Source organism: Oncorhynchus nerka, linkage group LG12, assembly GCF_034236695.1.
Source record: "Oncorhynchus nerka isolate Pitt River linkage group LG12, Oner_Uvic_2.0, whole genome shotgun sequence".
Classification (NCBI taxonomy): domain Eukaryota; kingdom Metazoa; phylum Chordata; class Actinopteri; order Salmoniformes; family Salmonidae; genus Oncorhynchus; species Oncorhynchus nerka.
The window spans coordinates 22,073,775-22,099,717 of NC_088407.1; the positions used below are offsets into that span (position 1 = coordinate 22,073,775).

General features: G+C 44.1%; 1 protein-coding gene across 1 annotated transcript in view; it reads right to left on the bottom strand.

Annotated features, from left to right (window-relative positions):
- LOC115137956 (protein TEX261) overlaps positions 1–24,873 on the bottom strand; it is a 36,957-nt gene extending 12,084 nt beyond the window's left edge. The window contains exons 1-5 of the mRNA XM_029674296.2: positions 24,686–24,873; positions 13,411–13,490; positions 12,916–13,069; positions 12,656–12,723; positions 12,104–12,206 (exon numbers count right to left, since the gene is read on the bottom strand). Coding sequence (XP_029530156.1) covers positions 12,104–12,206; positions 12,656–12,723; positions 12,916–13,069; positions 13,411–13,490; positions 24,686–24,755 — 475 coding nt within the window. The 5' untranslated portion in view covers positions 24,756–24,873. The remainder of the gene's footprint in view (positions 1–12,103; positions 12,207–12,655; positions 12,724–12,915; positions 13,070–13,410; positions 13,491–24,685) is intronic.
- Positions 24,874–25,943: the final 1,070 nt, after the last annotated feature.

Genomic DNA, 25,943 nt, shown 5'->3' on the forward strand with positions numbered 1-25,943 from the left:
AGGTTTATATACACCTTAGCCAAACACATTTAAACTCAGCGTTTCACAATTCCTGACATTAAATCCTAGTAAAGATTCCCTGTCTTAGGTCAGTTAGCATCACCATTTTATTTTAAGAATGTGAAATGTCAGAATAATAGTAGAGAGAATGATTTATTTCAGCTTTTATTTCTTTCATCACATTCCCAGTGGGTCAGAAGTTTAAATATACTCAATTAGTATTTGGTAGCATTGCCTTTAAATTGTTTAACTTGGGTCAAACGTTTCAGGTAGCCTTCCACAAGCTTCCCACAATAAGTTGGGTGAACTCTGGCCCATTCCTCCTGAAAGAGCTGGTGTAACTGAGCCAGGTTTGTAGGCATCCTTGCTTGCACATGTTTTTTCAGTTCTGCCCACAGATTTTCTATGGAATTGAGGTCAGGGCTTTGTGATGGCCACTCCAATACCTTGACTTTGTTGTCCTTAAGCCATTTTGCCACAACTTTGGAAGTATGCTTGGGGTCATTGTCCATTTGGAAGACTCCATTTGCGACCAAGCTTTAACTTCCTGACTGATGTCTTGAGATGTTGCTTCAATATATCCACATAATTTTCCTCCCTCAGGATGCCATCTGTTTTGTGAAATGCACCAGTTCCACCTGCAGCAAAGCACCCCACAACATGATGCTGCCATCCCCATGCTTCACTGTTGGGATGAAGTTCTTCGGCTTGCAAGCATCCCTCTTTTCCTCCAAACATAACGATGGTCATTATGGCCAAACAGTTCTATTTTTGTTTCATAAGACCAGAGGACATTTCGCCAAAAAGTACAATCTTTGTCCCTATGTGCAGATGCAAACCGTAGTCTGGCTTTTTTATGCCGGTTTTGGAGATGTGGCTTCTTCCTTGCTGAGCGGCCATTCAGGTTATGTCGATATAGGACTCGTTTTACTGTGGATATAGATACTTTGTACCGGTTTCCTCCAGCATCTTCACAAGGTCCTTTTCTGTTGTTCTGGGATTGATCTGCACTTTTCAGACAAAAGTACATTCATCTCTAGGAGACAGAACGCATCTCCTTCCTGAGCGGTATGACGGCTGCGTGGTCCCATGGTGTTTATACTTGCGTACTATTGTTTGTACAGATGAACGCGGTACCTTCAGGCGTTTGGAAATTGCTCCCAAGGATGAACCAGACTTGAGGTCTACAGTTTTTCTCTGAGGTCTTGGCTGATTTTCCCATTATGGCACGCAAAGAGGCACTGAGTTTGAAGGTAGGCCTTGAAATACATCCACAGGTACACCAATTGACTCAAATGATGTCAATTAGCCTATCAGAAGCTTCTAAAGCCATGACATCATTTTCTGAAATTGTGTAAGCTGTTTAAAGGCACAGTCAACTTGGTGTATGTAAACTTCTGACCAACTGGAATTGTGATACAGTGAATTATAAGTTAAATAATCTGTCTGTAAACAATTGTTGGAAAAATTACTTGCTTCATGCAAAGTAGATGTCCTAACTGACTTGCCAAAACTATAGTTTGTTAACAAGAAATTTGTGGAGTGGTTGAAAAACAAGTTTTAATGACTCCAACCTAAGTGTATGTAAACTTACGACTTCAACTGTATGGAGAGACACCATCCTCTTAGAAATGATATACTGAAAATTAGCTCCCTGGGTGCAATTCCTAAGGCTTCCACGGGGTGTCAGTCTATGTTCAAGGTTTCAGGCTTGTAACATTTTTAGTAGAAGGACACAGTTTTGGAAATTCATGTTCGCGCGCGCCATGAAGACATTACGCACCTGCTAAAATCGGTTTCCTATTGAACATACTTCTTTCCGAAATAAATATTAGTTTGATTACATTTTAGGGTATCTGAGCAGCAAATAGAAGCGGATTTTGACTTGTTGAAACAAAATTTAGGGGTAGATTTTTGGATTCCTTTCTCTGCAAGTTGAATGAGTGGATTACTCAAATCAATGGCGCCAACTAAACTGACTTTTTGGGATATAAAGAAGGATTTTATCTAACAAAACGACACTACATGTTATAGCTGGGACCCTTTGGAAGACAAATCAGAGGAAGATTTTCAAAAAGTAAGTGAATATTTAATCGTTATATGTGAATGTATGAAACCTGTGCCGGTGGAAAAATATTTTGATGTGGGGCGTCATCCTTAAACAGTCACATGGCATGTTTTCTCTGTAATGGCTACTGTAAATCAGAAAGTGCAGTTAGATTAACATGAATTTAAGCTTTCAACCGATATAAGACACTTTTATACGTACCTAAATGTTTAAAATCCATAATATTTATGATTATTGATTTGAATTGCGCGCCCTCCAGTTTCAACGGAAGTTGTCCCACTAGCGGGACACCAATCCTTAATTAAGACGACTTGGTTGGTCCAACCATAAGGTGAACCCAATTGAGTGCTGACGTAATTTCCTGTCACAACTTGTGGACTTGTTTACGTGTTGCTGTGCGTTTTGTTGCTGGAAAAGTACAGACCCACTCCAAAAGGCTTTCGGAGCCATCGACTCAGTGAGTTGTCCAACATGTCTCTGGACCTACTCACTGCCGTGTCATACTCTGGACCTAGTGTTGTCCCGTGGAATAAATATTGTAGATCTAAATGTTTTTCCTCATAGTCCTGGAGTATCGGACCACCATTTTATTATGTTCGCAATCGCAACAAATAATCTGCTCAGACCCCAACCAAGGATCATCAAAAGCCGTGCTATAAATTCTCGGACAACCAAAAGATTCCTAGATGCCCTTCCAGACTCCCCCCACCTACCCAAGGATGTCAGAGTACAACAATTGGTTAACCACCTAACTGAGGAACTTAATATAACCTTGCGTAATACCCTAGATGCAGTCGCACCCCTAGTATACAGAAAATACACGAGCCCTGAAGCAAGCTTCGAGAAAATTTGAACGGAAATGGCGCTACACCAAACTAGAAGTCTTCAGATTAGCTTGGAAAGACAGTACCGTACAGTCTCGAAGAGCCCTCACTACTGCTCGATCATCCTATTTTTCCAACTTAATTGAGAATAAGAACAATCCGAAACGTATTTTTGATACTGTCACAAAGCTAAGTAAAAAGCAGCATTCCCCGAGAGGATGGCTTTCACTTCAGCAGTGATAATTTCATGAACTTCTTTGATGAAAAGATCATAATCATTAGACAGCAAATTACAGACTTCTCTTTAAATCTGTGTATTCCTCCAAAGCTCAGTTGTCCTGAGTCTGTACAACACTGCCAGGACCTAGGATGAAGGGAGAGACTCAAGTTATTTTAATCCTATATCTCTTGACACATTCATGAAAATACTCATGGCCTCTAAACCTTCAAGCTGCATACTGGAGCATATTCCAACTAAACTACTGAAAGAGCTGCTTCCTGTGCTTGGCCCTCCTATGTTGAACATAAATGGCTCCCTATCCAGCGGATGTGTACCAAACTCACTAAACGTGGCAGTAATGAAGCCTCTCTTGAAAAAGCCAAACCTTGACCCAGAAAATGCACAAAAAAACTAAAATCGGCCTATATCAAATCTCCCATTCCTCTTAAAGATTTTAGAAAATGCTGTTGCGTAGCAACTCACTGCCTTCCTGAAGACAAACAATGTATATGAAAAGTTTCAGTCTGGTATTAGACCACATTATACCATTGAGACTGCACTCGAAAGTGGTAAATTACCTTTTAAAGGCATCAAGGCTCTGCATCATTTTAATGACCAAGGCTCTGCATCTGTCCTCGTGCTCCTAGACCTTAGTGCTGCTTTTTAAAATATATTTTTTTAACTCTGTTTATTAAGTTTTACACACACACACACACACACACACACACACAGACAAGACAAAGCAATATAAATAATATACTCAACTAGAAAAAAGAAAAAAGAAATACAAAGAAAAAAATAGCTTTAAAGATACCATACTTTAGACAAGTTAAACATACCAGGCAGAAGGCTACAGAGGTTAAAGGGCAATCTATAGTACAGGGACAGAGCAAACACCTCACCATTGTTCCTGTAAACAGTCAAGGGATAAGGGTGGAGAAATGCAACCACTCACAGACAGTCATGGCCACAGACCGACCATCCACTGGACAGTTTATTTTTTATTTTTTACAATGCTTTAAAATTAAAATAAATAAATGATTATTCATGTAGGCGTGAACAAAGTGTAAAAATAACTGGGAAAAACAAGCTCACACTTCAGTCTCTGCCCGAGCAAGATGAACAAGGCATCTGCGGATCACAATCAATAAGCACATGGACCTTAATGCCCCCCCCAGCAAAAACACAGAGAGAGGCTCCTCCAACCCTTAAGTCACAGACTTATTTTAGTATTAATTGGAATGCCATCAGAGGATGGACTGTTTAAAGTAAGACCGGAATGGAGCCCAAGCCTCATTAAACAGTTCCCACGTGAATTGAATTAGATTTTTTCTAGTTTCAGAGAGTACAACACATCCCTCACCCAATATTTATAAGATGGGGGAGCTGCCATCTTCCAGTTCTGTAGTATTAGCCGTCTAGCTAAAAGAGTTGTATAAGCAACAGTGTCCGACTGGATTCTTGATAGGGGGGTACCCATGGGCAGTACTCCAAAAAGAGCTGTAAGGGGAGACGGATCTATAACAGTGTCATATATATCAGAGAAACATTTAAATATTAATTCCCAGAAACCTGACAGTTTATGACAGCCCCAAAACATATGCAACAGTGTGGCTGGTTCCACTTTACATCTGACACAGGTAGGATCAAAATCAGAGAATATTCTTCCAAGTTTGGCCCCCGACCAGTGGATATGGTGAACCACCTTGAATTGAATGAGGCTGTGTCTAGTGCTAAAAGAGGACGAGTGCACCCTGTGCAGCACAGATTCCCAGGCGTCTTCCCCAAATCCTTTTCCCATCGAGTCTTTAAAGGCACCAAATAAGGGTTCTGTAAGTCATGAATGATTGCATATACATCTGAAATTGCGCCCCTAGGAAGCTTGTTCAGCTCCAAGATGCTCTCTATAGCTGTATTCGCAGGCCTATTGGGAAATCCAGGTGTGTTAGCCCTGACAAAGTTTCTAGTCTGGAGATAGCGGAAAAAGTGGGATTGGGGGAGATTGAACTTTTCCTGCAGCTGAGAAAAAGAGGCAAATGTATCAGCAAAGAATAATTGGGCTAGCGAGGAGAGGCCTAGTGAGTGCCAAATGCCAAAAGCCCCATCATTCAAAGATGGAGGAAATAAAATGTTCTGATTGATTGGGCCTGATAGAGAAAAGCCTCGGAGGTTAAAGGCTAAACGGAACTGATTCCAAATTTTAAGAGACTGCTTCACAATTGGGTTGACACACCTTTTGCCTAGGGACACTGGGAGAGATGAGCACAGCACAGAGGAAAGTGCTGCAGGTTTACACGATTCAGACTCCATCTGGACCCAGAGTGGTCTAGGGCCAGTAGGATCAGTCTGCAGCCAGTACAGAACGGCTCTGAAATTTCCAGCCCAGTAGTATGTCTGAAAATTTGGTAGAGCTAAACCCCCCAATGACCTAGGCTTCTGTAAATGTTTTCTACCAATCCGTGGTACCTTGCCATCCCAAATAAAATGCATGAATGTTTGATCCAGTGAAATAAAAGATTTTGGAATAAAAATGGGTAAACATTGAAATAAATATAAAAATTTGGGCAACACATTCATTTTAATGACATTAATCCTTCCGATAAGAGAAAGGGGTAGCGAATTCCAAAAAGTAAAAGATTGAAACAATGTCTGCTAGAGCAACAAAGTTTTCCTGAAACAAATTTGAATATTTCCTTGTCACTTTTACTCCCAAGTAAGTGAATTGATCCCGGACAATCCTAAACTGAAAACTTGTAAAAGAGCACTTTAAAGCAGCCTTGATAACCGGAAAAAGCTCACTCTTGCCTAGATTCAGCTTGTACCCTGAGATTGATCCAAACTTTTTAAGAACAGATAGGGCACGTGGCAATGAGGTAACAGGGTTGGAGATAAACAAAAGGAGGTCGTCAGCATATAGCGAGACTTTCTGCTCCCAGCCCGCCCTGATTATGCCTTGAATGGCATCATTAGAGCGTAGTGCAATGGCGAGAGGCTCGATTGCCAAAGCAAACAACAAGGGGGAGAGTGGGCAACCCTGTCTGGTTCCGCGGTGCAAGGGAAAATAGTCAGAGGACAAGTTATTAGTCGTACCGAAGCCATGGGGGAAAAATAAAGAATCTTTATCCACGCAATGAATTTGGGGCCAAAGCCAAATCTAAAAAGGGCAGCTGTTAGGTAATCCCACTCAATGCGGTCAAACACTTTTTCGGCATCAAGTGAGACCACCACCTCCGGGTCCTCCGACGCTGGGGAGTACAGTATATTCATAAGGTGCCTAATATTGAAAAATAAATGCCTATTTCTCACAAAGCCAGTCTGGTCAGAGTGTATTACTTGGTGCAGCAAGCCTTCCATACGGATGGCTAAAAGCTTAGCTAGGATTTTGTAATCACAGTTTAAAAGCGAGATTGGGCGATAGGATCCACATTCCAGGGGGTCTTTGTTTTTCTTTAGTAGTAATGAAATTGAAGCCTGGTAAAGACTAGGCGGTAGCTTTGAAGTATTGAGGCACTCTGCAAATAGTCGAGACAAGAATGGGCAAAGCAGACCAGAAAACGTCCTGTAAAATTTGGTTGGAAAACCGTCCAGACCCGGTGATTTACCACTTTTCATTGCGGACACTGCTGTTGCAATCTCCTCAAGCGTAAATTCTTCTTCTAGATAGTCATGGGAGTCTGTATCAATTGAAGGCATATTCAAGCCATTAAAGAAGGAGTCAATCAGCAAGGGGTCTTGAGGGGATTCAGAGGTGTATAGCGCAGAGTAAAATTGTTTAAATTGATCATTGATCTCTTTATGTATAACTGTGGTGGCACCAGACGGGGTCCTTATTTGTGGGATTAAACGTGAGGCCTCAGATTTACGGATCTGATGCGCAAGGAGTTTACTGGCCTTGTCGCCTTGTTCATAGACTTTGTATCGAGCTCGCAAGAGTAACTGTTCAGCTTGCCTGGTAGAAAGCTCATCAAATTCAGATTGGAGTAGTTGGCGCTCTTTATGCAGATCAGAGGAAGGATCCGTAGCATACTTCTCATCCAGTGTGGCTATGGACTCGCTCAGGTCCCGAAGTCGCTGGGAGCGAACTCTGTTTTGGTTGGCTGTATAAGAAATCATTTGGCCACGTAGGTATGCTTTGAGAGACTCCCATATGGTAGAGCAGGACATACCTGGTGTTGAATTAGTTTCTAGAAATAAGGTGATTTCAGAAGAGATGAAATTGACAAACTCCTTATCTGAGAGTAAAATGGGGTTGAGACGCCATTGATAACACATAGGAGGTCGCTGGGGAAACTCTAGTTCAAGCACTAATGGTGAATGGTCAGAGATAACAATACTCTCGTAAGTACACTGCCGAAGGTTAGGCAGAAGTTTTTTGTCCAAAAAGAAGTAATCAATCCGGGAGTATGTTTGATGAACATGAGAATAAAAGGAATATTGTCTATCTGTAGGATGTAGGAAACGCCAGGCCTCAAACATAGCATATTTCTGAAGAAAGGATTGAATAAGTAGGGCACATTTAGATGGGCCTGTATTTGTTTGTGAGGACTTGTCAAGAACTGGGGACATTTTACAGTTGAAATCCCCCCCCTAAAATCAACAAATGAGAATCTAAATTGGGAATAGCAGACAGAAAGGAAGAAATTAAACTTGTGTCATCCCAATTGGGAGCATAAACACTAGCCAAAACAAGAGGGGTAGAAAACAGTTCATCCGGTTACTATGACGTATCGTCCCTTAGGATCAGCAATAACCTCAGAAGCTACAAAGGGAGTAGCTTTATCAACCAGAATAGCAGCACCTCTTGATTTACTATGAAAGTTAGAGTGGAACACTTGACCAACCCAGTCCTTACGCATCCTAAAATGCTCACCAGTCCTCAAGTGAGTCTCTTGTAGAAATGCAATATTTGCATTCAAACCCTTTAAGTGTGTCAACACCCTCTTACGCTCCACCAGGTTGTTAACCCCTTTGGTATTCCAAGAAATGTACTTGATCGTATTATTTCGGCCCTCTGGGCATTCCCGTTATTCAACCCTGTCATTAGAGCATAGAATGGAGAAGCAATGAGCGCCCAAAACCCCCAGAATAACTTGTCTCAGAGTAATAATGTACGGTGGTAAATGTTTGGAAAAAGTACAGAAAAAAACAGATAAAAAAACTAAAAAGACAGAATGACAACATTAGAACTGAACAATTCAACCTGCCCCCCCCCACCCCCTCCCCCCCATCCCAGATAATACCTCCCCAAACGAGGTACAGGCCTAAATAGAACATGTTCTCTTCGCACAGTATGTCTGTGAGAGTGCGGTCTTAAACCTAAACCCACAGTCCCGCTCTTTAAAGTCACGTTTTGTTAGTGGATCAAGCAGCAAAAAGAAAGATTTGTATGTATTTAAAAAAAAAAGGCGAATCCCTTGTGCAAACGGAATGACAAAAGCACCACTTGTAGATGTATATAATTGTATTCCCAGTCTTATAACAGGCATTGAGAGGGAAAATAAATAAAATGTATAAAGGCTCTCAGCCAAAAATCTAATTTGAAGTAAGGAAATCGTAGTAAGACAATCAAAAATAATAGTAATTATAATAGTAGTCTAGTTGAAGCTGAGACAGCTTACAACCAATACCAAAAAACTACGTGTGCGCAACGTTGAACGTTTGCTGGGCATAAATGAGGCTCAAAACTTTTAAAATTAAAGTGAGGCCCCAAAAACCATGTAGCCTCGGGAGACATTTACTGTTAACTGGGTCAATGCAAACGGATGCAGTAAACAAATAACCAAAAATATTTTGAGTCACGGAGACAATGTGTAAACAAACTAAATAGGTGAGCGAGATAAGGCACGCACACTAGACGATCAAAACATTAGATCACCTCAACTATACAAGACTAGCCTGTTATGTCTAAGCATAATTGTACCACAAGTGGGTTACTTACTATCCACAGTACGCAAGCAACAGTTGCTGAACTGTGAGCATATTCAAGACTTCTTGATGTGAAATTGAATGTGAGCCATAGCCTCATCCGGAGATTCAAATGTGTAGTCTTTACCCTCGTGAGATATCCATAAATGGGCCGGGAATCGCAGTCCAGACTTCACACTTGGATGGTCCCGAAGTACTCGTTTGGCCTGTCCGAAAGCTGCGCGCTGCCTGGAAACAGTGGGGGAGTAGTCCTGGTAGATGGAAAAGCTCTGTCCTTGAAAGCTCAGAGTGGTATTGCGGGTTCGTCGGAGGATCTCCATCTTCTCATGAAAAAAGTGCACTCGAAGAATTATGTCACGGGGCCTCTCCCCATCCCGGGGCTTTGGGCGCAGCGACCGGTGGGCTCGATCAATCAGGGGCTTTTCATCTAAGGCAAGAACATCCTTCAGCAGCCCCGAAACGAAATCCGTGGCGCGATGCATTTCGGCGGACTCTGGGACCGATACAAGTCTCAGATTATTGCGGCGAGAGAATCCCTCTAGACTCACGCAGCTCTCCTTCACCTTTTTCAAATCCGCAGCTAGGCGTTTAACTTCAGCCTCCAGGGATGTAGTTAAATCGGAGACATTAGTAGCGGAGGCCTCCAGTGCCGCAATCGTTGTAGTGTGTGACGCAGTTGATGTTTTGAGTATTGTGATTGCTGGCACAGTCTCGTTCCGCAGGATGGTTAAATCTGCTTTTAAAGTATCAGAAACCTCCTGTATTCTGGCCTCAATCGTAGCAACCACCTGTGTTTTCATTTCAACTATCTCAGAGCGTAGTAGTTTGATGGCCTCGAGAATGTTCATTTCAGCGCCGCCAGGCCAAGCCGCGCCCCTGGTTAAAGTGTGCGTCCCCGAGCCCTCAGACTCAGGAGAGGGCGGTGATGAGAGCGGGTCTTGTAGGCCGGGTTTTCTCAAAGACATGCTTTTGGCCTTATGTTTGGTCGACATGCTGACATTCGGAAGCAAAGTAGTCTTGTTTTTTACGGAAAGGGATCACCAAATTAATATTTGAAAATAAATATGGTTCTGCTGCAGAATTCACATAAACTTTAAGAATACCACGGGAGCAAACGGAAAACACGTCAGTCGCACATGGCGTGAAGCCATGTGAAAACTTCAAAATTTTGAAGCCCCAAAATTGCCCTCCCTGGAAGCCTGTGTTTCAGACATAAGGAAGTAGATGGCGGCACATTTTGTTATTTTAAACTTGGACAAAACAGAGATGCTAGTTCTAGGTCCCAAGAAACAAAGGGATCTTCTGTTGGATCTGACAATTAATCTTGATGGTTGTACAGTCATCTCAAAGAAAACTGTAAAGGACCTCGGCGTTACTCTAGACCCTGATCTCTCTTTTGACGAACATATCAAGACTGTTTCAAGGACAGCTTTTTAAAATCTATGTAACATTGCAAAAATCTTAAAACTTTCTGTCCAAAAATGCAGAAACATTCACCCATGCTTTTGTCACTTCTAGATTAGACTACTGCAATGCTCTACCTTCCAGCTACCCGGATAAAGCACTAAATAAACTTCAGTTAGTGCTAAACACAGCTTCTAGTATCTTGACTAAAACCAAAAAATGTTATCAGATTACTCCTCACTACACTGGCTTCCTGTTAAGGCTAAGGAGGTTTTACTGCTAACCTACAAAGCATTACATAGGCTTGCGCCTAGCTATCTTTCTGATTTGGTCCTGACGTACATACCTACACATATGCTATTGTCACAAGACGCAGGCCTCCTTATTGTCCCTGGAATTTCTAAGAAAACAGCTGGAGGCAGGGCTTTCTCCTATAGAGCTCCATTTTTATGGAATGGTCTGCCTATCCATGTCAGAGACGCAGACTCGGTCTCGACCTTTAAGTCTTTATTGAAGACTCATCTCTTCAGTAGGTCCTATGAGTGTAGTCTGGCCCAGGGGTGTGAAGGTGAAATGAAAAGCAGTAGAGCGACAAACCACCCTAGCTGTCTCTGCCTGGCCAGTTCCCCTCTCTCGACTGGGATTCTCTGCCTCTAACCCTATTACGGGGGCTGAGTCACTGGCTTACTGGTGGTCTTCCATGCAGTCCCTAGGAGGGGTGCGTCACTTGAGTCTCTGACGTGATCTTCCTGTCAGGGTTGGTGCCACCCTCTGGTTTATGCTGTGGGGGAAATCTTCGTGGGCTATACTCGGCTTTGTCTCTGGGTAGTAAGTTTGTGGTTGAAAATGTCTCTCTCTAGTGGTGTGGGGGCTGTGCTTTGGCAAAGTGCGTGGGGTTATATCCTGCTTGGTTGGCCCTGTCCGGAGGTAGTCAGACGGGGCCACAGTGTCTGCCGATCCCTCCTGTCTAAGCCTCCAGTAATTATACTCCAATAGTTTGTGTCGGGGGGATAGGGTCAGTCTGGAGTACTTATATCTGGTAGTACTACTTCTCCGGTCTTATCCGGTGTCCTGTGAGAATTTAAGTAGGCTCCCACTAATTCTCTCTCTCTCCTCTCGGAGGACCTGAGCCCTAGGACCATGCCTTGGGACTACCTGGCCTGATGACTCCTTGCTGTCCCCAGTCCACCTGGTCGTGCTGCTGCTCCAGTTTCAACTGTTCTGCCTGCGGCTATGAAACCCTGACCTGTTCACCGGACATGCTACCTTGTCTGGGACCTGCTGTTTTCGACTCTCTCTCCACCCCACCTGCTGTTTCTAACTCTGAATGATCGGGGTTACTCCTGTTGCACCCTTTACAACCACTGTGATTATTATCATCTGACCCTGCTGGTCTCCACCCGGCACAGCCAGAAGAGGACTGGTCACCCCTCAGAGCCGGGTTACTCTCTACGTTTCTTCCTAGGTTCCTGCCTTTCTAGGTAGTTTTTCCTAGCCACCGTGCTTCTACAGGTGCGTTGCTTGCTGTTTGGGGTTTTGAGCTGGTTTCTGTATAGCACTTTGTGACATCGACTGATGTAAAAAGGGCTTTATAAATACATTTGATTGATTACGACAACCTGGTTGGTCCAACCATAAGGTGAACAGTATCATAGAGCTCACCTCCTTGCTGCATGGTGGATGGAAGCACGTTCTCCCCAGCAGAGAGTGACACGAAGAACGAGAAGGGGATAATCCACAGACAGATGGTGAAGTACGCAAGGACCTTCAGGGATAGAAGAAGAGGTAGAGGTGAGGAGAGAGGAGACATGGAGGGTGAGGAGAGCGGAGACATGGAGGGTGAGGAGGGAGGAGACACATGGGTACAAGGCAAGACCATGATTTCTTCCTAACCAGGTAAAACTCTGGGCCTTAGAGCTAACAACTAGGGCTGAGAGTTTTTCCTGGTCAGCTCCTAACTTCATGTCCTAGGTAGTGTTATATTGACTTTTTGTATAATAACTTGGTTTCTTGATTGACTGGCCGATCAACTAATCAGAACTTTCTATTTCATAGCAACCATCTTTCCCTTGGTGAGGTATAAGCTATCTCCCTTCCATTGTGTCATGTGCTAAGTGAATAAATTAATATGTACCCTGCACTACTTTGCTCATTGGAGCTCAGGAGTGATCAACACAGATTAGGCTTAACTTAGAGTGTGTGACCTAAGCTTACCTCTGAGAAGGGGTAATACTCTGCTGCAAAGTACTGGAAGGCCATGTAGTGGTTCAGCACCACCAATACTGTGAGAGAGAGAGAGAGACAGGCAGAGAGAGAGCGAGAGCGAGAGACAGATGTTAAAACTCCTGAACATGTATCAGATTCAGGTAAACACTACTGTCCCAGCATATTGTACATAGACGTCTATACATAGAGAAGCTATCCCCACTACACACTGGTTTCTGCCTCTGCAGCTGCCGGTCTCTGATGCTCACCACAGGAGAGGATGAAGTTAGGTGAGCTCAGCAGTATGTAAGGGAAGGTCTGCAGGAGGCCAAAGTACACCAGGTTGGTGAAGAGACCACAGCCCATCATCAGCCATGGGAAGCCTTCAAACAGGTACAGCCCCGACAGCACGCCTGTGGAGAACTAGAGAGGATGCACGCACAGAGCAATGGTTAGCTGCTAGTACTTCAAAACATCTGGACTGGGAGTCAAGCTTACAGGACATAAGGGCCAGGGGTTTCCCTGATCACATGATCTTGAAAAACTCAGGACCTTATAGGCTATAACTAGGATTTGGAGTTTCTCCTGGTCAGGTAAAGTGGTGACCAGGAAAAACTCCTAGTCCCTATTAAAATGAGGGAATGGAGGGAGAGAGATTGGGTGGTGAGAGAGCTCCGTTTCCATGACATTCTAAATACAAGAGCTACTAGAGGAAATCATTTGCATTGTGTTCGAACTGATATCAGTCAAGAGACACTACTCACCAGTATCATGTACTTTATTATTCGACTAGTGGCAACTGTGTATTCTTCTATTAGTTCTGCCAAATAATACAGGCCAGCAGCTGGGGGGGGAGGAGAGACATACTAATAAATAACAAGAACAAACCAAATGCATTACCAGCTTGTCCATAGACAGGTTGGTTGTTTAGCAACAAAACCGCCACTTGTGCCACTATGAGGTAAAACAGACAGGGTTGGTTTGACTGGTAACATAAACTACATTAAGTCTCCGATGTTTATTGAAAACATAAATACATTTGCACAATGAGCACTTGTCTCTCAAATACTTTGTTACAGTTAATGATTAGCTAGCTAGCAAATTTTTGCCATCAGTAGAAACACCTCAAAACAAGACATGGTGTCAAGAACAAGATAAAACTAGATGAAATTAGACTCCTACAATTCCCCACATGGCAGCTTCTTGTCATGGTTGCTAGCTATCTGACCGTTTAGAATCGCAACTCACGGACTTCTGCCCCATTTGAATAGTGCGCATCGTTTTGGTGACGTTGTCAGCTAACCCGTCTATAGACCGCACTGTACTGTAACATACGAGAGATGAGATCAATTGAGGAATAACACACACAACACAAAATAACCCCTGAAAAACTGAAGGTAGCCTAGATAGAAGCAGACATTTACTTAACATGCTTCCAGAAGAGGCTACTTGAGGCAACGACACTATAACAAGTCAAAATATTTAGGTCAAAGAGAAGCTGGTGACAGATACACCCCAGGCAAGCACACAGGAGAACACTGCATCTCATCACCGGTGTTCCGGAGTTCTAAATTGAGCAGCTGCTGAAAAATGAGCTCCTGTATATATTGAGATTTAAATGGTTTTTTAGAGTGAAGTACATCGAAAAAATCAAGAGAAAACTGCAAGACTCAATAGAAGACAAAACAAGGAACAAACCAAAAAGACAGGCTTTTGAAGAAGTAACTATTTTTCATAAAATTGTACAGTTATCTTAGCTAGCTGAATTGCTAGCTGAATTGTTTACTTGTTGCTAAGCAGTTGCTAGGGACTCTCCTGGAAGAAGCTAGCTAGCTTACAAATAATAACAACAAAAAATATCTAGTTAACAGAAGAAAGGAAGACAAAATAAGGACAGAAGAAAAAGGAAAAGAAAAAGGACAACAAAGTGAAACCTCTAAAGAAACAAGAGACCATAATACAAGAAACAGCACTATAGAGATAGAACAACAACAACGCAGCCACTGCCAGCTAGCCTACTTCAGCAGTACTGTATCATTTGAATTATTTTAGTCAATAAGATTCCTGCTACGTAAGCTTAACTTTCTGAACATTCGAGACGTGTAGTCCACTTGTCATTCCAATCTCCTTTGCATTAGCGTAGCCTCTTCTGTAGCCTGTCAACTATGTGTCTGTCTATCCCTGTTCTCTCCTCTCTGCACAGACCATACAAACGCTCCACACCGCGTGGCCGCGGCCACTCTAATCTGGTGGTCCCAGCGCGCACGACCCACGTGGAGTTCCAGGTCTCCGGTAGCCTCTGGAACTGCCGATCTGCGGCCAACAAGGCAGAGTTCATCTCAGCCTATGCCTCCCTCCAGTCCCTCGACTTCTTGGCACTGACGGAAACATGGATCACCACAGATAACACTGCTACTCCTACTGCTCTCTCTTCGTCCGCCCACGTGTTCTCGCACACCCCGAGAGCTTCTGGTCAGCGGGGTGGTGGCACCGGGATCCTCATCTCTCCCAAGTGGTCATTCTCTCTTTCTCCCCTTACCCATCTGTCTATCGCCTCCTTTGAATTCCATGCTGTCACAGTTACCAGCCCTTTCAAGCTTAACATCCTTATCATTTATCGCCCTCCAGGTTCCCTCGGAGAGTTCATCAATGAGCTTGATGCCTTGATAAGCTCCTTTCCTGAGGACGGCTCACCTCTCACAGTTCTGGGCGACTTTAACCTCCCCACGTCTACCTTTGACTCATTCCTCTCTGCCTCCTTCTTTCCACTCCTCTCCTCTTTTGACCTCACCCTCCCCCTCTACTCACAAGGCAGGCAATACGCTCGACCTCATCTTTACTAGATGCTGTTCTTCCACTAACCTCACTGCAACTCCCCTCCAAGTCTCCGACCACTACCTTGTATCCTTTTCCCTCTTGCTCTCATCCAACACTTCCCACACTGCCCCTACTCGGATGGTATCGCGCCGTCCCAATCTTCGCTCTCTCTCCCCCGCTACTCTCTCCTCTTCCATCCTATCATCTCTTCCCTCTGCTCAAACCTTCTCCAACCTATCTCCTGATTCTGCCTCCTCAACCCTCCTCTCTTCCCTTTCTGCATCCCTTGATTCTCTATGTCCCCTATCCTCCAGGCCGGCTCGGTCCTCCCCTCCCGCTCCGTGGCTCGACGACTCATTGCGAGCTCACAGAACAGGGCTCCGGGCAGCCGAGCGGAAATGGAGGAAAACTCGCCTCCCTGCGGACCTGGCATCCTTTCACTCCCTCCTCTCTACATTTTCCTCTTCTGTCTCTGCTGCTAAAGCCACTTTCTACCACTCTAAATTCCAAGCATCTGCCTCTAACCCTAGGAAGCTCTTTGCCACCTTCTCCTCCCTCCTGAATCCTCCTCCCCTCCCCCCCCTCCTCCCTCTCTGCAGATGACTTCGTCAACCATTTTGAAAAGAAGGTCGACGACATCCGATCCTCGTTTGCTAAGTCAAACGACACCGCTGGTTCTGCTCACACTGCCCTACCCTGTGCTCTGACCTCTTTCTCCCCTCTCTCTCCAGATGAAATCTCGTGTCTTGTGACGGCCGGCCGCCCAACAACCTGCCCGCTTGACCCTATTCCCTCCTCTCTTCTCCAGACCATTTCCGGAGACCTTCTCCCTTACCTCACCTCGCTCATCAACTCATCCCTGACCGCTGGCTACGTCCCTTCTGTCTTCAAGAGAGCGAGAGTTGCACCCCTTCTGAAAAAACCTACACTCGATCCCTCCGATGTCAACAACTACAGACCAGTATCCCTTCTTTCTTTTCTCTCCAAAACTCTTGAACGTGCCGTCCTTGGCCAGCTCTCCCGCTATCTCTCTCAGAATGACCTTCTTGATCCAAATCAGTCAGGTTTCAAGACTAGTCATTCAACTGAGACTGCTCTTCTCTGTATCACGGAGGCCCTCCGCACTGCTAAAGCTAACTCTCTCTCCTCTGCTCTCATCCTTCTAGACCTATCGGCTGCCTTCGATACTGTGAACCATCAGATCCTCCTCTCCACCCTCTCCGAGTTGGGCATCTCCGGCGCGGCCCACGCTTGGATTGCGTCCTACCTGACAGGTCGCTCCTACCAGGTGGCGTGGCGAGAATCTGTCTCCTCACCACGCGCTCTCACCACTGGCGTCCCCCAGGGCTCTGTTCTAGGCCCTCTCCTATTCTCGCTATACACCAAGTCACTTGGCTCTGTCATAACCTCACATGGTCTCTCCTATCATTGCTATGCAGACGACACACAATTAATCTTCTCCTTTCCCCCTTCTGATGACCAGGTGGCGAATCGCATCTCTGCATGTCTGGCAGACATATCAGTGTGGATGACGGATCACCACCTCAAGCTGAACCTCGGCAAGACGGAGCTGCTCTTCCTCCCGGGAAGGACTGCCCATTCCATGATCTCGCCATCACGGTTGACAACTCCATTGTGTCCTCCTCCCAGAGCGCTAAGAACCTTGGCGTGATCCTGGACAACACCCTGTCGTTCTCAACTAACATCAAGGCGGTGGCCCGTTCTTGTAGGTTCATGCTCTACAACATCCGCAGAGTACAACCCTGCCTCACACAGGAAGCAGCGCAGGTCCTAATCCAGGCACTTGTCATCTCCCGTCTGGATTACTGCAACTCGCTGTTGGCTGGGCTCCCTGCCTGTGCCATTAAACCCCTACAACTCATCCAGAACGCCGCTGCCCGTCTGGTGTTCAACCTTCCCAAGTTCTCTCACGTCACCCCGCTCCTCCGCTCTCTCCACTGGCTTCCAGTTGAAGCTCGCATCCGCTACAAGACCATGGTGCTTGCCTACGGAGCTGGGAGGGGAACGGCACCTCAGTACCTCCAGGCTCTGATCAGGCCCTACACCCAAACAAGGGCACTGCGTTCATCCACCTCTGGCCTGCTCGCCTCCCTACCACTGAGGAAGTACAGTTCCCGCGCAGCCCAGCCAAAACTGTTCGCTGCTCTGGCCCCCCAATGGTGGAACAAACTCCCTCACGACGCCAGGACAGCGGAGTCAATCACCACCTTCCGGAGACACCTGAAACCCCACCTCTTTCAGGAATACCTAGGATAGGATAAAGTAATCCTTCTCACCCCCCTTAAAGATTTAGATGCACTATTGTAAAGTGGCTGTTCCACTGGATGTCTTAAGGTGAACGCACCAATTTGTAAGTCGCTCTGGATAAGAGCGTCTGCTAAATGACTTAAATGTAAATGTAATGTAAAATCACGCAAGGCAAGGCACTCCCCCACTCGTCCGTCATTCTACACAAAGACCAGAGTTTTCCACTAGCGCCGGCTGTCGGCGGTACAGCTGGTTACACACTAATTTTCAGTCGGGTACTTTTTCCACTTAAATTAACTAAGTTACTTTTCAATTCTCAGGTCAGAAAAAAAGTCTGTCGAGCCCTCCAGCTAGAATGAACGATATGTATCTTCAAGCGATCTATTGATTGAACAGGTGCCTGTCAGTCAAAGTGAACAATGACCGGGAAACAGTGCTGGTTTGACAGTCTGCCGTCTGTCCCACCTCCCGGTACCTGGGTGTATGTGTAAGATGTGGTTGCAGTCAAATTCCTTCACACAGAGGGAGGAAAGCATGATGCTCCTCCATAATCCATGCGAGTCAATTTGCACGTCCCATATAGTGTGGAAACGACGAGTCAAAATCCACTTAGCCTATTGTTTTCTGGCACATTGGAAGTGCTGGAGCATAGCCCCATTCATAGACCTTAACTCCTTTGGTGCATACTGACGATAGTATCTTCTGACAGGGGAAGATTTGTTCAGAGCCCTGACGATTGCACAAAAAAATGTACACGCATCACTTGCGGTAATGTTTTGGAAAAATAAGGAACGTATTCATATCTACAAGCAATAATTTTCAAAAGCCAAAAAGGTACATTGATACACCTTTATAGGGTTAGTGTTCCCACATGGCCATATCTCCATGTTACAGTGCTCGTTTACAGAAGACAGACAGTAGACACAGGCCATCACCTGCGCCAATTAGCGATCTAAGCGTGCTCCGAACACCTGTTCGGTGCAAAACTGCTACAATAATTGTATATTTTATTTGAAAGATTATTTTTCACTGAAATGAAAGACAAAGGTCATATCAGTATATGTTTCCAAAACCGTTTAGAGAGCGATGATAATTGATGTTAAAAACAGTGTCAATTGTAGTTTACACAGAGCCAAATGTGGGCGAATGTAATGGCTGAAAACCCTACATAGGGCTCCCGAGTGGTGCAGCGGTCTAAGGCACTGCATCTCAGTGCAAGAGGCGTCGCTAGAGTCCCTGGTTCAAATCCAGGCTGTATCACATCCGGCCGTGATTGGGAGTCCCATTAGGGCAGCGCACAATTTGGCCCAGCGTCATCCAGGTTTGGCAGTCATTGCCCAGTTAAATAAAGGTGAAGTTAAAATAAAATAAAAATACATATAGAGATGGGTTTGAGAGAGCTAAGTCTTCATTTGATTGATGAACAGTAATTGTATTTATTTATTTAACCTTTAACTAGGAAAGTCAGTTAAGAACAGATTGTTATTTACAGAAGAGCAGCAAGCTTGACTAGTTTATAAATGGTGTCAAACTGACTGAATAAAGTCAATGTCATATCCTTGCCATTCATAAATCACACAACGTAGTTATATGTCCATGGTATCATATCGAGACAAGTAAACTAAAGATCTCATTTGTATTTTCGATATGAAGTCTATCAGGACTTGCCAGACAGTGACGTTAAAAGTGAGTGACTCGTCTGCAGCCTACCGAATCGCACAGGTAAGAAAGCCTTTCATTTGCTTCCCTAATTTGCATACTTGTATGCTTTTCGGCAATTATCTGCAGATAAATTACGAAAACATTCAATGAAGATGGTGAATCGTCTTCACTGCAGGAACAATAGGTAGGCTAGTGGAGAGACAGCCTCACTCTGGTCCAAAACTTGATAAAAGAAAACAGACTGAATTGTTTTAAAAGCTAATGATACTGATATGGTATTTTGAAAGATATGGATCTAGGTCTACTGATTTAATCAAAGTGTTGACAATGGAGTGGTCAAATGCTGCTTTCTGTGTAGCAAAGCCCATGCTATAACCTGCTTCATTCTTCAATCTGAGAAAATGCCTCTTAAAAGGAAGCTTGAAGCCTTAAACTAATATCTTATGTTTCACCGAGTCATGGCTGAACAACCACATGAATAAAATACAGCTGGCTGGCTATACACTGTATCGACAGGATAGAACAGTAGCCTCTGGTAAGACAAGGGGTGCCGGACTATGAAAATTTGTAAACAACAACTGGTGCACGATATCAAAGCAAGTCTCAAGGAAGTCTCGAGAGATTTCATATATATTCTTCGTAGCCGCCTATTTACCACCATAAACCAATGCTGGCACTAAGGCAACACTCAATGAGCTATATACGGCCATAAACAAACAGGAAAACGCTCATCCAGAGGCGGCGCTCCTAGTGGCAGGGGACTTAAATGCAGGGAAACTTAAATCGGTTTTACCTCATTTCTACCAGCATGTAAATGTGCAACAAGAGGGGAAAAACTCCCGACCACCTTTACTCCACACATGCAAGCATACAAAGCTCTCCTTCCATTTGGAAAATCTGACCATAATTCTATCCTCCTGATTCCTGCTTACAAGCAAAAACTAAAGCAGGAAGCACCAGTGACTGTCAATGAAGAAGATGCTAAGCTACTGGACTGTTTTGCTAGCACAAACTGCAATATGTTCCAGGGTTCTTCTCGCATTGAGGAGGACACCACATCAGCCATTGGCTTCATCAATAAGTGCATCAAAGACATCGTCCCCACAGTGACTGTACGTACATACCCCAACCAAAAGTCAAGGATTACAGGCAACGTCCGCATTGAGCTAAAAGAGTAGAGCTACCACTTTCAAGGCGCGGGACACTATAACCTGGAAGCTTATAAGAAATCCCGCTACGCCCTCTGACAAACCATCAAACAGGCAAAGCATCAATACAGGACTAAGGTGGAATCATACTACACCGGCTCAGACGCTCGTTGGATGTGGCAGGGCTTGCAAACTATTACAGACTACAACGGAAAGCACAACCGAGAGCTGCCCAGTGACCAGAACCTACCAGACAAGCTCATTTACTTCTAGGCTCGCTTCAATCCAAGTAACACTGAAACATGCATGAGAGCACCAGCTGTTCGGGATAACTGTGTGATCACGCTCTCCGCAGCCGATGTGAGTAAGATCTTTAAACAGGTCAACATTCACAAGGCCCGCGGGCCAGATGGATTACCAGGACATGTACTCCGAGCATGCGCTGACCAACTGGCAAGTGCCTTCACTGACATTTTCAACCTATCCCTGTCTGAGTCTGTAATACCAACATGTTTCAAGCAGACTACCATAGTCCCTGTGCCCAAGAACACTAAGATAACCGACCCGTAACACTCACGTCTGTAGCCATGAAGTGATTTGAAAGGCTGGTCATGACCCACAACACCATTATCCTAGAAACCCTAGACTCACTCCAATTTGCATACCGCTCCAACAGATCCACAGATGATGCAATCTCTATTGCACTCCACACTGCCCTTTCCCACCTGGAAAAAAGGCACACCTATGTGAGAATGCTATTCATTGACTACAGCTCAGCGTTCAACACCATTGTGCCCTCAAAGCTCATCACTATGCTAAGGACCCTGGGACTAAACACCTCTCTCTGCAACTGGATCCTGGACTTTCAGACGGGCCACCCCCAGGTGGTACGGGTAGGTAATAACACATCCGCCATGCTGATCCTCAACAGTCCCCTCCTGTACTCCCTGTTCACTCATGATTGCATGGGCAGGCACGACTCCAACATCATCATTAAGTTTGCTGATGACACAACAGTGGAAGGCCTGATCACAGACAACGATGAGAATGACCTCCTCCCACCTCCCGGGTGGCGCAGTTGTTAAGGGCGCTGTACTGCAGTGCCAGCTGTGCCATCAGAGACTCTGGGTTCGCGCCCAGGCTCTGTCGTAACCGTCCGCAACCGGGAGGTCTGTGGGGCGACGCACAATTGGCCTAGCGTCGTCTGGGTTAGGGAGGGGTTGGCCGGTAGGGATGTCCTTGTCTCATCGCGCACCAGCGATACCTGTGGCGGTGCACAGTGTTTCCTCCGACACATTGGATGCGCGCTGTGTTAAGAAGCAGTGCGGCTTGGTTGGGTTGGGTTGTGTATCGGAGGACGCATGACTTTCAACCTTAGTCTCTCCCGAGCGCGTACGGGAGTTGTAGCGATGAGACAAGATAGTAACTACTAAAACAATTGGATACCCTGAAATTGGGGAGAAAAATGGGTCAAATTTAAATTTAAAAAAGAAGAATGACCTCCTCCCTATAGACCGAGACCTGGCCATGTGGTAACAGGACAACAACCTCTCCCTCAACGTGATCAAGAGAAAGGAGATGATTGTGGACGACAGGAAAAGGATGACCGAGCACGCACCCATTCTGATCGACAGGGCTGTAGTGGAGCAGGTTGAGAGCTTCAAGTTCCTTGGTGTCCACATCACCAACAAAGTATCATGGTCAAAGCACACCAAGACAGTCTTGAAAAGGGCACGACAAAACCTATTCCCCCTCTGGAGATTGAAAAGATTTGGCATGTGTCCTCAGAAGGTTCTACAGCTGCACCATCGAGAGCATCCTGACTGGTTGCATCACTGGCTGGCTGGTATGGCAACTGCTCGGCCTCCGACCGCAAAGCACTACAGAGGGCAGTACATCACTGGGGCCAAACTTACTGCCAACCAGGACCTCAATACCAGGCGGTGTCAGAGGAAGGTCCCAAAAATTGTCAGACTCCAGCCACCCTAGACTGTTCTCTCTGCAACCGCACAGCAAGTAGTACCGGAGCACTAAGTCTGGTTCCAAGAGGCTTCTCAACAGCTTCTACCCCAAGCCATAAAACTCCTGAACAGCTAATCAATGGCTACCCAGACTATTTGCATTGACTTTTATTTCCTATTTTTTACTTAACACGTATTTTTCTTCAAACTGCATTGTTGGTTAAGGGCTTGTAGTAAGTAAGCATTTCACTAAGGTCTACATCCATTGTATTCAGCACATGTGACAAACGAGATTTGATTTTCATCTCTCTTTGCTTATTTGAGCTGTTCTTGCCATAATATGGACTTGGTATAATTGGTATAATATTTGGACTTGTATTCCAACCCTACCGTGTCACAACACAATTGATTGTCTCAAACGCATTACAAAGGAAAGAAATTCCACAAATTAACTTTTAAGGCACACCTGTTAACTGAAATGCATTCCAGGTAACTACCTCATGAAGCTGGTTGAGATAATGCCAAGAGTGTGTCAAAAGTGTGGTTACTACATGATTCCATGTGTTATTTGAAAGTGTTGTTCTTTTGACTGGTAGTGTATTCTTTTAAGATAATTTGGGCTATTTATTTCATTTCAGTTAATAAAATACATAATTTGAAGAACAAACAATTGTGTCTATTCATATCTTGCAGTAAAATGATTTTTTCTCAAGAGAAGACATGTTAAATGTTTGTTTTTTTAAATAAAAGTTGAATGTTCCCTTTCTGAATTCATACATTTTCAGTCATTTAGATTGGACAAATGTGTTCTGGTATTGTGTTACAATCTGGGAGGTAAATACTCAAAGTATTCAATTTTGCTGTGGATTTCAGATGGAACGAAGGCATTATTAGAATGTACCAGAGACCACCAAAAAAAGAGCATTACATCCACGTAGACTATGTTAATTTACTAGTTACTAGTAAATATGCTGATGAATTGCTAATAATAATAAGTATTAACACAAGATTGGATTTTAGGAGATATTTTTTATGCCTATGTAACAAAACAAGGTTCACTGACTATCACTTTGAAACTAGTATTATCATCTAAGCTTAGAGATGCACATTTATGTAGCGCAGGGGGAAAAAATAATGTATAAAGCCATCTGCAAAGCTAAGCCTAATAGCCTATTAGACTTTTTTAAAGGGTATAAAACAGGCATCTCCCATAGCTTATTGTACAGTAGTTTATAACTTATTTGGAGATATAGGCAGCATGTGTTTTTTTATTGAGTAGATAAATCAATGACTCGGCCCAAGACGCAATGGAATGTTGCAACCCATCCTCCACAGGTATGCATGCTCGAGCTGGCAGAGGTTAAACGTTGCCAGGTGAGATGACATCATGAGTTTCTGAAAGTGCCAACGTGGACAGGACAGGGCAACAGTTGCGTGCTAGATAGTCCTCTCCAGCTATTGATTTTCTGTCAAGTTCATTGGCTATACAGTAACGGTACAGTACTTCTGTAAACAGTGGTAAAAGATAGTTAGCTAATACAATTAGGAACTTGCATAACAACATGGGCCACTAGCACTAGTTTGTTTTACATGGCCCAGTGCCCCAGGTCGGCGGAGTTTCGAATTGTAGACTATTTCATTAGTCTCCACCCGCCCGGGGCACCGGCCCTTGCAAAACGAACTGGCCCAATGACAATGTACAGGTGTTAGCTATTTCGGTAGCAAGCTAACAATAGCTAGTTAGCTTTGTCACAAGTTGCAGGGTGGATGAAACGGTTGAGGCAAGACGAGATGAGTGGTTAACGTTACATAGGCAACGACTTGTTGGCTAGTTTAATTTAAAATGATTGGTTACTAACGTTTCACGTGAAAAGTATTAGTCGATTCGCTTAAACTCTCTTGAACATGAACCATAGCTAACGTTAGCTAGTTACCTGATTGAGTTGGCATTTAGCTCGATAGCAAACTAACTATGGGCATTTGCCACACTGTGCATTGCTAGCTACATGGTTAATGTTATCCTAGCAAGTCAGTTGAATACATTTTCTTCTGCTACATTGTCGATTGTTTGTCACTCCGACCCGAGGTCAAAGTGACAGGTATCAATACAAGGCGAGTGGGAAAATAAAGGCAATGTGGCGAAGCTAACGACTTCAACAATGTAACGTTACAAGTAAACTCACCAATTGCTAGTGTGACGAAAGATATTTGTATCACCAACGACAGCCAACTTAGTAAATAAATAAACCACATCTCGTTTCATGTAAAATAAAACACTACATATGAAAAAACAAAAGTGACAGTGAGTGCTACGCTTGGAAATAATTTAGCTAACTGATGGATGGTCAGTTCCTCCCCTCAAGGATCCAGTGTGCCGCTGAGGGTACAGCGCCAGTTCTGTTCGGAGGTGGAATTGCAGCAACTTTTTGTGCCGCTATGCTTCCCACAGAGAGGGACAGAGATAAATTAATCAAATACATTATCAGAAGTGAATGTGCTGCAATTACCTGTTGGTTTTCCATGCATGCTGTAATTTATGAAATAATAGTAGTGAGACAATAGAAATATAGAAGAATAGGCTTTTTTATTTATGTTAATTTCCTCACACACCTACACAAAGGGGGTAGCAGCATTTGTTTTTAAACCAACACCTTTAAAACATTTATGCTGAAAGTGAAAAGCAGACCTAGTAAAGTAGCTAAATTAAATAAATAATGAGTGAACAGCACACAGCAGACACTAAAATGGTGTCAGAGTTGAAGTGTGACAGTTATCCCATTCAGTGCTTTTAACAAAGAGCAGGGGGGTGTGGAGGTGTGAACTCAAAAGGTGCCATGCATCCAGCCACCATTTCAGACGTTTTCAAAAGCTGGAGGACCATTAAAATCACCTGTGCGCTCTTAGCTCGACAACACCTCAGCAACCCAAGTATAGAAAGTTCCTCTGTTGTGTGAGCTAACTAAGGGGCTTGATGTCCAGCTATAAGGAAGTCTAGAATAAGAGAAGGTATTTCCACACTTTCACCGTTATTTTTCCAACTGCTTACACACGTTTTCAAAACTGTCTCCTTTTTTCAAAACTCTACACACAATTCCCAAAACTGCACACACAAAATGCAAAATGCCTCACATCTCCTTCAAAAAGTAACACTGCGTTCAAAATGCCATAAACACATGTCAGAATGAAGCATTTGCATCAAATGGCAAACACTGCTTTCATAATAGTACATTTTTGGATATACCATGTAAACACTGTTGTTCTAAATCTAAAGCTCTTTGGTCTTTCATAGGCTTATATCTACATTTCAATACAATGTTCTACAGTGAATAATGAGGGGTAACAAGTACACTGTAAACACCAATGCAATGTAGAAACAGAAAATATTTATTAGGCCAAACATTACTGTTGTATACAGTAGCATACAGTCACCAGTGAAAAGCT